The sequence below is a fragment of the Octopus bimaculoides genome, chromosome 4 (assembly GCF_046866305.1).
Source record: "Octopus bimaculoides isolate indiv1 chromosome 4, ASM4686630v1, whole genome shotgun sequence".
In the NCBI taxonomy this organism is placed as follows: Eukaryota; Metazoa; Mollusca; class Cephalopoda; order Octopoda; family Octopodidae; genus Octopus; species Octopus bimaculoides.
In genome coordinates this window covers 97,129,588-97,145,380 of record NC_142931.1, presented here as the reverse complement: position 1 = coordinate 97,145,380, position 15,793 = coordinate 97,129,588, and the positions used below count along the sequence as shown (strand labels likewise).

The following is a 15,793-nucleotide window of genomic DNA, read 5'->3' as shown; positions in this document are numbered from 1 at the left end:
ATCTCCCGCGAACGTGAAGCAGTTGAGGGTGAGGACGAGTTCTGCCAGACGAAGCAGGGTAGGGGTGCTAGGTGTGGGGTCAGGGCGGCGGTCAAGGAAGTATTGGAGGGCTGAGAGACCATCGTTGTGTGGAATCACGGTGTATAGGGATTTGATGTCCAGGGTGAAGAGGAGGTATGAGGGGTCGGGAGGGAAAGAAAAGGAATTGAAGAGGCGAAGGGCGTGGTTGGTGTCGTGTATGTGGGATGGGAGGGCAGCAACTAACGGGGATAGGATATGGTCGAGGTATTTTGAAATGAGTTCGGTGGGGCAATTGCAAGCAGAGACAATGGGGCGGCCAGGGTTGTTAGGTTTGTGGATCTTGGGAAGGAAGTAGATGGAGGAGGTGCGGGGTGTGCGGACGATGAGGTTGGTGGCGGTAGCGGGGAGAGCAGAGGAGGAGATGAGGTCATGGATTGTGGAGGACACAAGCCGTTGGTAGGAGGGGGTGGGGTCGGAGGGGTGGGGTCGGAGGGGAGGAGGCGGTAGAAGAGGGGATTGTGAAGCTGGCTGAGCGTTTCCCCCTTGTAAAGGTCCGCGCGCCACACCACCACTGCTCCACCTTTGTTCGCCGGCTTGATGACGATGTCGTCACGGCGGCGGAGATTGCGGAGGGCGACCGATTCGGCCCGGGTGAGATTGGCCCGGAGGGGTCTTTTTTTAAAGTCGAAACGCTCGACCAACGCCTTACAGTCATCCACGAACAAGTCTAGGCTACTGAATTGGCCTGGAGGCGGCGTCCAGTTGGATGGGCGGCGTCCCAGGTCCGAGAAGTAGTCCCGATTGTCGGGACGTTGTGTTGACGTATGGAAGAACGCGCACTGTTTGATGCGGCGCAGGAACTGGCTGACATCAGTGCGAGTCCCGAATTCGTCACAGTGGGGCGTGAGAGGCGTGAAGCGGAGGCCCCTACCAAGGAGCGAGCGCTCAGCGGCGGATATATAAAGTAACAAAGTGAGGAAAAGAAATACTTCAAAGGGGTGTGTTAAACATACAATTCATTGGTACTTCAGTTGGATACCATATCAATATTAGTATAATTCAATTATAAGGATAAATTAAATATAGAGATATTCTATTGACAATCCAATAATTTATTTATATTACAATATTACATTAAATATTATGAATATAGTATATAACATAGCATAATATTTATTGTATGAATAATTATTAAAACTGTAAAAGGACAGCAAATTATTTCGACTTATATATATATTTTCTGATATACATAATCATAGTTCAATTATATATAAGTCACTTCAGGGTCCTTGGTTCAGAAAGACGAAATCCCATCTGAAAGGACGGCTGGATTGTAAAAATTAGTTCAAATATCTGTGTTATGAGCGTGAGCGTTGACTATTCAATCTTACATCAATTACAATTAAAAAACAACAAAAACACTTTAACGTACGATACAATCATGTATGTGCAATCCACAACCATCGAAATTCACTTCATTATATCTCAAACACGAAACCCTTTGATGTCCAAGTTAGTCTCTTGTCATCACAACATACAATAATAATATGTGTATATAAATGTATATAGTTAAGTATCTAAGTCTTCTCCTGCGTTTAACTACAACAAAAAATATATAAACAATTACATCTTCAATACAACAACTCTTTTATCTATTTAAATTAGTTGGTATAATAAAATTTATTGTTTAAATTAACTAATGATAATCTTCTATATTTATTATTTTCTGGGAGGGATAATTCCGTAGTAGATATGAATAGAAACCCAATGAAAATTTCTTTGTTTACTTAATCTATCGAGGAAGAATTACGTAATTATTGCTAAAATAGACTTAAGACTGTAAATGCAATAACCAAAATACCCATTATGTGTATATATATATATATATATATATATATATATATATATATATATATATATATATATATATATATATATATATATATATATATATATATATATATATATATATATATATTAGGCTAAATCAAATCTACTAATTTTTTAAGGCTAACCAGATTTGAAGCTACTTAAAATATTATTGTTATTCGCACACCATGAAAGGGAGATTTTAGAGAGTCGACAGGTACCATCACTGTAAAAAAAAAAAACAAGCAACAAGCACAGTTCCCGATGAACTAATCAATATTATTATTTACAAAATGTTGAACCATATATGGTGCATATCAAAACTTTTAGGGCGTCTGGAATTTCTACCCTCATGTGTTTTCATGTGATTCACATATACTGCTTTTGACAGAAGAACGCGATCACACACAATACACATCCTATACTCTCCATTGTTTACAATTTTTCCCTTTCGACAGGCCCGCTTAAGCTCAAGTTGCTGAAACATCTTTTCCTCAGCTCTCCACTTGCTTCGATCCAGAACATCTCCTTCCCAATCACTTTCATACATATCTAGTTTTTTTAGGTTTTGTTTAATGCAATCTTTATACCTCTTTCTCGGTTTCTGCCGCGGTCGCTCACCAGAGCTGAGCTCACCATAAAATAAGCGCTTCGGCAAACGATCATCCTTCATTCTAATTACATGCCCAGTCCATCTCATTTGGGCCAGGATAATGTTTTTCAATTGAGCTACAGTACGCCCTGCGCAAAACCTCTGTATCTGCTACGAAACTCTTCCATTTTACTCCTAGGATGCGTCTTAGACACTTTTGATGAAACCTTTCTAGCATCTTTACATGACGCTTGTAAGTGGTCCATGTTTCGCCTGAATAAAGAAGTGCAGTCAATACACACGCTTTGTAGATGCTGATTTTCGTCTGCAGGGAGATATCTCTATCAGCCCATACTCGCTTTTCAAGCTTTCCAAATGCAGCACTTCCCTTCGCTATTCGATGGTATATTTCTGCATCAAGACCACCATCCCTTGACAGTGTGGTTCCAAGGTAAACAAAGGTGTCAATGACTTCTAATCTTGTTCCCTTCACAAAGATGTTTGGTTCAGTATATATTTGTCCAGGTGTGGGGGTAAACATTACCTTGGTTTTTCTCAGACTTACCGTGAGTCCAAAATATGTACATGCAGTGGAAAATCTATCCATTAAATGTTGCATATCTTCCTCTGTGTGTGCCAGCAAGTCAGCATCATCAGCATAGAGCAATTCTCTGACAAGTACTCTGAAAACCTTTGCCTTACAGTTAAACCTGGTCAGATTAAATATGCTACCAGATGTCCGGAATCTGATTCCGATTCCCCTGTTACAATCCTCAAATGCATACCAAAGCAAAGTGGCAAAATATATAGAGAAAAGTGTAGGGGCAGGAATATCTCCCTGTTTTACACCGTTGTCCACTGAAAATTCATCAGATAGATTACCATTAAAAACTACCTGAGCTTTCATGTTGCTGTGCAATTTCTCGAAGAGGCTCACAAAATGTGTCGGGCAACCAAGTTTGCACAAAACAATCCACAGTGCGTCCCTATTTACCGTGTCAAATGCCTTAGTTAGATCTATAAAAACCTGGTATAGTGGCACTTGTTCCTCTAAACATTTCTCCTGAACCTGCCTTGCAGAAAATATCATATCCATTGTTCCTCGCTCGGGTCTGAAACCACACTGTTCCTCAGGAATCACATGTGGACACACATTCTTCACGAGACATTCTAACATGATCCTCGAAAGTATCTTCCCAGTATGTGCCAGGAGAGTTATTCCTCTGGAATTACCACACACTGATTTGGGTCCCTTACCTTTGTATATAGGGATTAGAATGCCGTTTATCCATTCCTGTGGCACAGAGGACTCAGTCCAAACTTGACACAACAGGCTATGAATTTCGGAGGAGATGTGATCCCCACCTGCTTTCAGAATTTCAGCTGGAATACCATCCAGCCCAGGAGCTTTGTTGGATCTCAGTTTCCGTATTGCCAGTTTTACTTCTTCAATGGAAGGCGCATCGTCCATGTGTTGCATTATCACTCTTTGGGGGATATTATTTATGACATCCATGTTCACTACAGATGGATTATGGAAAAGTTCCGCAAAATGCTCCCTCCATCTGCTCATTATTCCAGGAGGATCCTTAATAACCTCATTTCCGTCTTTTGATTTCAAGGGAACATACGTTGAGGACCGCGGTCCAAAAGCTTGTCGCAATAAGCCGTACAAGTTTTTAATGTCTTTCCTTTCATAAGATGCCTGTATTTCCTCAGACAAATTACTCCACCAGGTATCTTTGAGCCTCCTTAATTCCTTTTGCAGTTCTGCTTTCTGCGCTCTGTATACCGTTTCTAGTTTTTTCTTTGCCCTTAATGTTTGGGTTAAGAAGTTTTTCATAAGTAGACCTCTTTGTTGCCAGTAGCTCATTTACCATTGCATCATTGGAGTCAAACCAATCTCTATGTTGTCTCCTCTTAAAACCCAGCACATCCACTCCAGCCTTATATAATCCTTCTCGAAAAGATTGCCATGAACCTTCAAAATAAATATTACTGCATCTATCCCGAAATAGCTGTGAGACCTGTGGCTGTTTAAGTTGTCCTACATCAATTTTTTAATATCTTAACTGACTAGATAACCAAAAAAATTTAAAATATCTCAACTGATGTTATACAACATAAGAACAAGCTAAAAATGGTTTATTCTGGCTTTTTACCTTCTTGCATTTTACACTTACACGCCACGTTATTTTCCATTCAATAAATTAACTTATAAAGTTTTTATTACTGTTTTACTGTTTTAAATGCTTCAGTTTCTTAACTTCAGATATTATCATCATCTGTGATAGCTTTCTTCTACTTTCGTTGTCCTCTTGATTTTTTTCTGCTTCTTTTTACATAAGTTTCTTGATAGTCTCTGCCGAATATGTTGTAATCGAGTTGTTTTTAGTCTTGCTCTTATTTAGTTGGGGGTTTTGTTTTGTTTTTGTTTTTTTTTTGTTTTTGTTTTTTTGTTTCTTTTGTTTTTTACTTTCTGATCATTTCCATATCATAATTGGTTGGTTTTCTGTCGACTTTGTTCCAATTGTTATAGAGTAGTTGGTATTCCTTAAGATCAGTTCTCAAACATTTTTTGCCTATGGACCTCTCTGATTCTTATTTTGCTCAAGTGGACCCCCACCCCATAGCCATTTAATGTTTTAAAAAGGTCTCTCTTTATGAACCCGAAAAAAAGGCAACTTTCGCACAAACTTACTGCACAATTTCTCCATTCCTGTACTCATGTCGTTGTCATAAAGCAAGAATAACCACTACAGTCTCGGTGTGAAGTCATACCGGAAGCTCCATCCTTCCATATAGCTGGATTTTATCAACTGCCCTGAACTAGTTGTTTGGTTGAGTCATAGTGTCTTCGGCCTTGCCGTTATTCTTGAAGATGCTTTCATAACTATTTCCAAGGCTGCCATATATTTATCTATCAACCCATCTACCTACCTGCCTATATATGTATCTTTTTATCTTCTAATATGACTGCCAATGTATCTAACCATCTAACCATATATCTATTCTCTTTCTCCCACTCTTCCATTTTTTCTCTCTCTCTCTATCTTTCTCTCTTTTCTCTCTCTTTCTTTCTTCTATATATATATATATATATATATATATATATATATATATATATATGCATGTATGTGTAAGTGCGTGTATGTGTGTATGTGGAGCTAATTGCCTTTAAGCGTATACATATGTAGATATGTGTATACATAAATATATATATATGTATCTGTCTTCCCATTTATGTATATACCTATCTTTGTAACTGTCTATCTAGGTAACCTTCTATCTATCTATCTATTTACCCATCTATCTATTTATCCATCTACCTTTCTCTCTGTTTATATCTATATATCTATCTGTCCATCTATCCATCTACATCTGTGTTAATAGCATTCGCAACAAGAATTACGTGAATTTATTATTCAGAAAATCATGCTACACAGAAAAATATAATTGTTTTAATAGAAGTACCGTCTTTAAGAGTTAGTTAAAGTCAATTTTGTTAAAAGGGATCAAGGTTTTAATAGATACAAATGGCTACAAACACACAGGAGTCCAAAATTTCCCCACACCGGCTCTTGGACAAATTTGTAATATTGTATAGTAGAAAAAGGAAGAACTTTATAATGAGATAGAAGCAATAGAAGTGGATAGACGTCTTGACTACGACGGATTTCTTGCATTATTTGGGCCAATTTATGTCTCGATAGACAAAGTTTTTTTTGTCTTTTTTCCATTTAGTGTATCATTGATGTAAAGATTTTTCTTACTTCCTACTCTTGACTATCCAACGTAAAGCTGGGCCCTTCAAGGTGTAAACCAGCAACTGAAAATGTTTGCCTTTGATGGTCATAGCAAAATTTGAAATTAAAGTTGAGTTGAAATGAGACATCGTTTCCTGAGTCCGTGCGACGGAGGCTCTTCTGCGCTTATCGTCTAATAGATGCATCCTATGCTCGAGTGTCTCTTGAGACCGTGCAACAGAAGATCATGTTCTCATATCGTCAAGCCTATTCTTTCTCTGTTCTAGTGTTCCCTGAGCGCGCTATAAATGCTTTGTGAAGATCTGTCGCCTTTGTCACCCTAATAAAATTCCACACACACACACACACACACACACACACACACACACACATACACACACACATGCACACACACACACACATGCACACACACACACACACACATGCACACACACACACACACACACACACACACACACACACACAAACGTACTCGCACTTAGGGAATCATGAGTTTAAGATGGTAACTTTTAAAAACATTCAATGTTGGCGATCTGGAAGTTGAGTTATTTCTCGGAGCAAATTATATTTTTTGATTACTAATAACCTAAAACCTTCTCCTTGGGACACAGATTTTGAAAATCAAATCTGTTTTGCTTTTGGAGCCTTTCTCAGCGACATACTTATGTACATACACATATACACTTTCATTTATATAGCAGATGTATGACTAGATGTATGCATGAATGTATATATGAATGTATGGATGGATGCATTCATGTATATTTTAATATGCGTATGTATGTATGTACCTAAGTACTATGTTTGCATGTATGCATATGTGCATACATGCATATTTATTTATATATATATATATATATATATATATATATATATATATGTATACTTGATTGATTATATGCATATTTTTTCTTATCTTTAGATCAGGGGGGAAACTAAACACCTGACCCATATGCTTACAACGAACTCTGCTAAAGAACCCACATGGTGCCAGGCAACAGATTAAATCTACCACTCAAGTAAGCTGCGACAAAATTTATACAAACTAATAAACCCGTTCAAATGTATATAAAATCAACCTCCTTGTTGCTGTTGATGATGATGATGATGACGACGACGATGACGACGAGGAGGAGGAGGAGGAGGAGGAGGTTTTCATTCTCTTCCTCTTTTTCTTCCGTCTTCCATTTCAACTCTCAATAGGAGACCTACGAACTAAGACACTCTAGTCATGATCTTTCTATCTTTTGTTCTCACATATTATTGTCTCCGGTACAATATTATTCAATATTTACCCTTTTATTTGTGATTGTTTGTGATTGAGGAGGTTTGGCTGGTGCGTGTTAAGGATCTCTTTAATTGACTCATTTGTATATCTGTTGGTTCTGATGACGCCAGAGGAGACAGACAAATTAGAAATGTTTGGGGCAACAGTAATAGATAAGACAAACCAGATGAACACGTTGAAATACAACAACTGCTGTTAAGAGGAACATAATTGTAATTTCAATAGACTGAGGCAAACAAAAAAGAACATGATGTCTGTAAATCAATGGTTGATTGGTCAGAGATGAACCATTTCCTGGCCATGAAATAGTAAACCGGGCTTGAATGATGCGGTAAGATCAACATTACGAATCATCTTTAGAAAACGGGGTCCTAAACATTTGTAGTGATTAGTAAGGTTTTCTTTATGTATTGTTTGTGAATAGAGTGTGCTGCAAAACCAGGTTAGTGATACCTGTATAACAAATATGTAGACATAGTGACTCTATCTTAATGTTTTGTCTAAAACAAAATCTGGTAACTTTCAAAATATTCTATAATTTTTAATAGCCGAAAACAAGGTTCTCAATAGACAAAAATAGTTTGAATGATTGACTAACTGTCTATGGGACAACCAGTAATTTTAACTGAAGACACATCTAATAACTTAGAATGATATAGAAACCACTGTGTGTTTGCAATAAATTTCAATTTTAATAATGTTAACAAATAACTAAATAGCATAGATCGACCTAATAAAAATTACCAAACCGAATACTGATCACAAATTTGTAAGAAAGGTGTATTATAGATCGAATCGACATCAAAATACAATTGATTATCTCTTATCGATCGTGAAGTGATGAAAAGTAGCATGAGGCCCTCGGCAGTATTTGATCTCAGAATTTAACTAAATGTTGCCATAAATTAAGGCAGGCAGTCTATTGTTTCTACAACTCCATCTTTGTAAATAAAAAAAAGAAAATTAAGAAATATAAAGAAAGAGAAGCAAGAAACTCTTCTAACCTGCTAAGTAGTTGGACAGGGGTTCAGATAGATGCTTCGTACCATTCTGGAACTTGACCGTCGGCAATAAAGGACCGAGAGAATCTGGCCATTTGAATCCAAACTCATTTTGTAGTTTACAGAAATTTTCTACGGGTCGAAAAGTATTTGGTGGTTCCAGATTGCGATACAGACGATCCATAATTGGTTCCGGGATGTTACATTCAGCATCGAAGTACCGCCGATATCCAGTGACTGAGTGTTGGTTCTTCACGAACGGTTGAAATAAAGGAGGAATGTTGTAAGTGAAAGATGGTAAAGTTCTTTGTTTTGTCATTAACTGCTGATTTCTGTGAAGACCCTCTTGTTTTTGTTGTTGTTCCCGCTCTTCTTTTTCCTGTTGTTCTTTGGAGCTGATCCAGTGTATCAAAAGTTTGTCGTTGAATTGCATCACATTTGGTTTGCTGTCTTTCTTCTGCTGCTGGATTTTTTCGCGAAGTTTCTGCAGACGTTCAATGGGTGGAGTCTTCAGAATTGCCCTTACTTTTGCCTCTAACTCCCTTTGCAGTTCTTGCCGGATATATTCTTGCCATTCTGCCGACCCTGCCAAATATCACAGAACATATTTGAGAAAGAAAACGAAAACAAAAGAAAATATATGAAACTTATTTTTCAACTAACAAATAAAGTTAGTTTATCTTAGTGAAGATAAACTAACTTTAAAACACAATTAAAAACACAGATTTTCTGTGGAAGAGAATTGAAGAGATGTGATGTTCATACTTTTTTTAATATGAATAACGTGAGATGGCTCAAGAGGAAATTGAGTAACGAATGTGGTTTCAGATAGTCGATCGACTTCTTAGACACAACAGTCAGATCTCTTTGGAACGACATCTTACTGTTTTAGGCAAGGGAGGACACACTGACTAATGTACTCCTACATATAGTCTGAAAATAAAAGACTGCATAGTCGCTGTACAAATGTCTTACCTTATAAGTCAATTTTATCAGGATAATCCTAAGGCTAAACAAAATCAACAAAATAACTATAACAACAACAAAAGCACTCAGAGAGCGCAAACCTCCGCCAAAGCAACACCAACGTCCTCTCAACGATTAGCCGGAGATGATTTTTAAAATGAGAATATCTCGTAATACTTCTGGTAAAGTAAAGTAAATATAACAAATAATCCAGAATCCTTGTTGGGTACCGGATCGATCCCAAATTCTAATCAGTTCGTCCCCGTCATGAGGCCAAACATCCCTGAAAATTTCATCCGAATCCATTCAGCGTTTCTTGAGATATCTTGTCCACGGACATACAAACAAACAAACAAACACGACTGAAAACAATACCTCCGCCTTAGCTAAGACGGAGGTAATAAATATTTTAAAATGTAGTTGCTGGTTTTGTTGTTGTTCTGCTGCTGCTCTTGTGTAATCCTAGGCCAGTCCTAATCGAACAAATCTATAATCAAAGATATTCCGGTCCTATCATCTCGTCTTTTCAAGTAGTGTACCTATAACGACTACATTCCCCAATTTTCTTAGATACTAAGATGGTAACTTTCGGGATAATTAGCTGTCATTTCTGGCAGGTTGAACAACAACTTGGAGGTTTCGTTTTTGGTTAGGAGATAAATTATAGATATTTTGTTTTTAATTATGGTTTCTGTCTGCTGCCTTCTATTTCCCAATTTAAATACTTCCTTTGTCTTGTCAACATTAAGAGGAAAATCACACAATCTACTATGTCTTGTCTCCTATAGATCTGCGATGTAGTAATAAATAAAAAATAAATCGATTTCTTTTTCCACTCGTATCATAAAATTACTGATATAAATAACTTCTAATGACAGATTTTAATTATTAAGTAATTAAAGTATGTATAGAGGTAAGTGGCAGTTGTGGTATTGATGCCTATATTATTAGTGCACTCGATACAACTATAGCAAGGGTTAATGAGCCGTACATAAGGCATATAAAACAAAATATCAAATATATAATTCTGTTATTTTGAGGAGACGAAACTGGTAAACAGTGATGTCATGTCTTATGTAATGCAGAAGAGACGCTGTAATGGTCATGACTTTTTCAGGAGGCATTGTCAGAATATTAAAGCTAGTGATCAAGCATCACACGAGATCCGAAACTCTGTTTTGTGTGTGTGGGGGGGGGGGGTGCGCGCGCGTATGTGCGCGCGTGTTTGTGTGCGTGTGTGTATGTGGTGTTCATGAGTGTATACGTATTTCTTGTAACGCAATTTGATTATATAATTTATTATATAATTGATAATCATTCTTTGTTATTGCATGTGTGTGTGTGTGTGTGTGTGTGTGTGTGTGTGTGTGTGCGTGTGTGTGCAAACTTTTTCTTCCATTTATTCAGCTTTTCAGACATATTTTCTTTCTTCTGCCAGCTCTTACGGTTTTTCACATTCTGTACTAATCATACATCGCTACAATACTAAATAATGTCTTTCCCCATTCCATCTTATCCAAAAAAAAACCAAATGATGTAAACTAATATTACTCAATTTTGCCCTCGGAATATTTTATATAGTTCATGTAGATGAGAATGAAGTGACCAGTTATGAGACTTAGTGGTTCCACTTCACAATGATGTGTAAAAACAACATGAGTATAATATTAAAACTTCTGACTAATAAATCTTATCGTTAGTCATAAACCTTTTTATTTCTGATTATCATCAAATGTGCAATTCCTTGATAAGTGCATTGTATCGGTGTGTTTTAGAATTAGGAAACTGTATTCCTAAATTAAAAGCACTGATGCACTTCTCCACAATCCTATTCCAAATATATTCAGCTACTACGACACTTGATGACCGTCGAAGACGACACCAGTCGAAATGTTGGGTTGATCTAAGACGAGGGGCTGAGAATCATTTAGGGATCACAATGATGGGTGAAAAAACAGAGAAATTTGTCCTCACAACAAAGACAGCTTGGACTTCACTAACAGTACCCATATACTATGTGATGTTGTTGAACAGGACCTCAGAATAAGTCTATAATCCAAGGAACGGGCTTCCACACAGTTTCAATTTACCAAATGCTACTGACAAGGTTTTGGTCAATCACATGCTATGGTAGAAGACATTAGTCAAATGTGTTGCGCTATAGGATTGAGATGTGTGTGTGTGTGTGTGTGTGTGTGCGTGTGTGTATACATATATATAAATAGAAGGAAAGGAAATGGAGAAAAAATGGATGTATGAATAATCTATTTGTATGATATAAAAATGTTAGAATTTTTTAAAAACATAACAATACAAATAAATTATAAGTTGTAAAGCTCAAGAATGTGAAAAAAATTACATATATGTTTGAGTGATATCCTCTAGTTGATATGGAATTCTAAGCATTTGGTTAAATGCTAAGAAAGGTATCATTCTCTAACACTATGGGGTAGAACTTCTTCAGGGTTATTATGAGCTTATAAAACTAAGGCTGGCATTTTTCTTTTGAAGGATGCCATACAAATAAATTATTTATACATCTATTTTTTCTCCATTTTCTTTCCTTCAATATTAATAAAATGTATTACTACAATAATCCCTAACATATCGCAGTGACTTTCGCATTAGATGATAGTGATTAACCAATGGGATATTTTGGATTATATTATCCCTAATGTGGATTTAACTTCCTCAATGTGACTATATATAACATACATATATATACATACATATATATATATATATATATATATATATATATATATATATATATATATATATATATATATATATATATACATACATTCATATATATATATATATATATATATATATATATATATATATATATATATATATATACATACATACATACATAAAGATATATATATATATATATATATATATATATGCATACACACATAAATGAATGTTTGTACACGTATATGTAAATATACATAGAAGTAGGTACAAAAATAAGAGGAATGACCAGCAAAAATGGACTCCTATATGCTAGAAATAGATGCCGAATCATCTAACCACAAAGAAAAATATATGTTCTCAGTAAAAATTCAGCGACACAACAGACTGTAAAAGGGCAAGACAAATGAAAAAACACTAAATAAAAAAACGATTAACCTAGTTTTTTATTTAGTATTTTTTCATTTGTCTTGCCCTTTTACAGTCTGTTGTGTTGCTGAATTTTTACTGAGAACATATATTTTTCTTCGTGGTTAGATGATTCGGCATCTATTTCTAGCATATAGGAGTCCACTTTTGCTGGTCATTCCTTTTATTTTGGTTTTAATTGATTAATATCAATTTCTACCCTCATTAATTAATAAATTTTATAGAAGTAGGTATGTATATACATACACACACGCGCACATATGTGCAGAGATATACATATATTCAAATACATGAATGTATGCGTGCATGCACGAGTATTTACATAAATGTATATGTGATAACATAAAACGTATTTGCATTTGTATACATAAATGGATGAGTATATATATAGATATATGTATGCATACATGTGTGTTTACATTAAGGTATCCGCATATACGTAAATGTATTTGTATACGTATACATAAACGGATGAGTATACATAAATATTTGTGTATGTGCATACGCAAAATGAAGGTGTATGTATATTTATCTGTTTTAAGCGGAAAACACCGCAAATCCCATCTACCACCCTAAATATTACGTTTGTAGCTAATGAATATGTGTAATGTTTTGTTTTTTTTTATTTTTGTTTTTTTGTTTTGAAAGAGAGTTATCCTCACTTGCTGCTGAAGAGTTATGTTCCTTGAATCTGATTGTGTAGAATTATTTCCCTTGTATTTTACTCTTCTATATTTTGGGAATTTCTGTTATGGAAGCTGCTGGGTTGCTCCGTTGTTACTGATGTTATTGTTAGTGGTCGTGATATACTTTGACAAAATTACCTATTAGATTCTAGAAATTTATGCCAGATACTTACAGATGGGTTTGAAAGGGTTTTAATTTTCTTCCTGTTTTTACCAATATCAAAACTCAAAAAGCAATAGATGCTGTTCATTAATATTTCGCCCTATATTCAGAAATAAATCTCACCTCACTTCATCATCCTGGATCATGACAAATGGGTACAACTTTTCTTGGTTGCATCTCTAACATTCTCTCTCTCTCTCTCTCTCTCTCTATATATATATATATATATATATATATATATATATATGAAGGGCATCCAGCTGTAGAAACTCTGCCAAATCAGACTGGAGCCTGGTGTTGCCATCCGGTTTCACCAGTCCTCAGTCAAATCGTCCAACCCATGCTAGCATGGAAAGCGGACGTTAAACGATGATGATGATGATGATGATATATATATATGTATATATATATATATATATATATATATATATATATATATATATATATATATATATATATATATATATATATATATATATATATATATATATATATATATATATATATATATATATATATATATATTAGGGAATATATCATTCCAAACGTACAGGAATATTCAATTTAGTAATAGCAATATATAATATATGTATATCAATATAATTTATATATATATCAGTATAATATGTATACCAATATAATAGCATAAAAGGTATTGCTATTTACCTTTTATGCTTTATCAATTGACTACTATTTACATTTTATGCTTTATTGAATTTTTAGATTAGTATTTTTATAGTGCATTTTTTTCTGGATAGTGTCATTGGGGTTCTTTCATTGTTTGAATTGTATAATAGTGGTTCTTCTCTAAATTATATTGAGATATATATATATATATAATGCAAGAGAGTTAGGGATTGAGGATTCAACCCACTAAGGGATAGTATCTATCCAATATACTGCTGGGAGGGTACCCAATTATTGTTACACTAGTGTTATACCAAGTGTGATAAGTGGGTGCGAGTAAAAGGGGGGTTATTTTACACTAAATTTATATAGCAATAAGAAAATGGATGCGGTATCCATCGACTTGCAGACAGTGTATTCCGTTGAATTAATTAATTTATTTTGTAACTAAAATGACAAAAACCACAATATACAAATGCTTATGACATACCATGTCATATTAACAATCAATGTTACAAATATAAAGTACATTAGCAATTTGAGAATATACAGAAACTTACAGCTGTTTCGGCCTAGCTTTGGCATGCCCCATTCTATCTCAATAGCTCCTGCGTGCCGGAGTAATTAGCAGATGAAATGCTGAAATGGGGGTACATGTATGATTCGCTAGGCCTCTTCAGAGATTCACAAAAATTCAACACAAATATAAAGTAAAAAAATAAAAATAAAAATGAAATAGAAATAAAAAATAAGATATATATATATATATATTGTCTAGGAAGGCTTAACATAATCCCGTGACTTCTCTCTCAGTTCATTATTTCTGTTCCTGCCCAGACAGCGTTAAATCTCATGCACTCTGTTGTAAATCATTGACCTCCAGATGGACTAACTACAGTGCCGAGGAGCAACCCATTCTTCTCAGCGTCACAAATTTCTCATCTTTTACCAATGACCACTCTATACTCTAACATCACTATAAAGAAGGGCATCATCACATCTACCACAGAGGTTGACATATCCTACACACAACTACACATACATTCTCCCCACTACCCACCTCAACTTCTCCAATGAAAGCTGCCAACTAGGCTAACTTAACTTTGTTCCTTTTAATTTTCTATCTGTTTTTACCAATATCAAAACTCAAAAAGCAACAAATGCTGTTCATTAATATTTCGCCCTATATTCAGAAGTAAGTCTCACCTCACTTCATCATCCTGGATGATGACAAATGAGTACAACTTTTCTTGGTTGCATCTCTAACATTCTCTCTCTCTCTCTCTCTCTCTCTCTCTCTCTCTCTCTCTCTCTCTCTCTCTCTCTCTCTCTGTATATATATATATATATATATATATATATATACATATATGTATATATATACACGCATACATATATATATATATGAGGATATACACATATACATACATACATACATACATACATACATACATATATATATATATATATATATATATATATATATATATATATATATTGAACTTTACATTAACCTCAATGCGAAACCTCAATACCACAGATTTTTATTTCTTGGCAAAAAATGAAGGGTAAATCTAACTCGTAGATAAATTAATAAAAAGATAAGTTTAGTTGCCTACACAATAAATCATTATATGTCACACTATGTTCGTGACGACAAGATCAGTAGTTCTCTCCTGATCAT

At 35.2% G+C, this 15,793-nt stretch overlaps 1 protein-coding gene across 7 annotated transcripts in view; it reads right to left on the bottom strand.

Annotated features, from left to right (window-relative positions):
• Positions 1–15,793, bottom strand: part of LOC106871658 (uncharacterized) — a 312,970-nt gene that overhangs the window by 189,611 nt on the left and 107,566 nt on the right. For 6 of the 7 annotated variants that reach the window (XM_089351062.1, XM_089351064.1, XM_089351066.1 and 3 more), the window contains one exon: positions 8,542–9,123. The exons of the other annotated variant lie outside the window; for it this stretch is intronic. In XM_089351062.1, the coding sequence (XP_089207188.1) occupies positions 8,542–9,123 (582 nt within the window). The remainder of the gene's footprint in view (positions 1–8,541; positions 9,124–15,793) is intronic. 7 annotated transcript variants of the gene reach the window in all.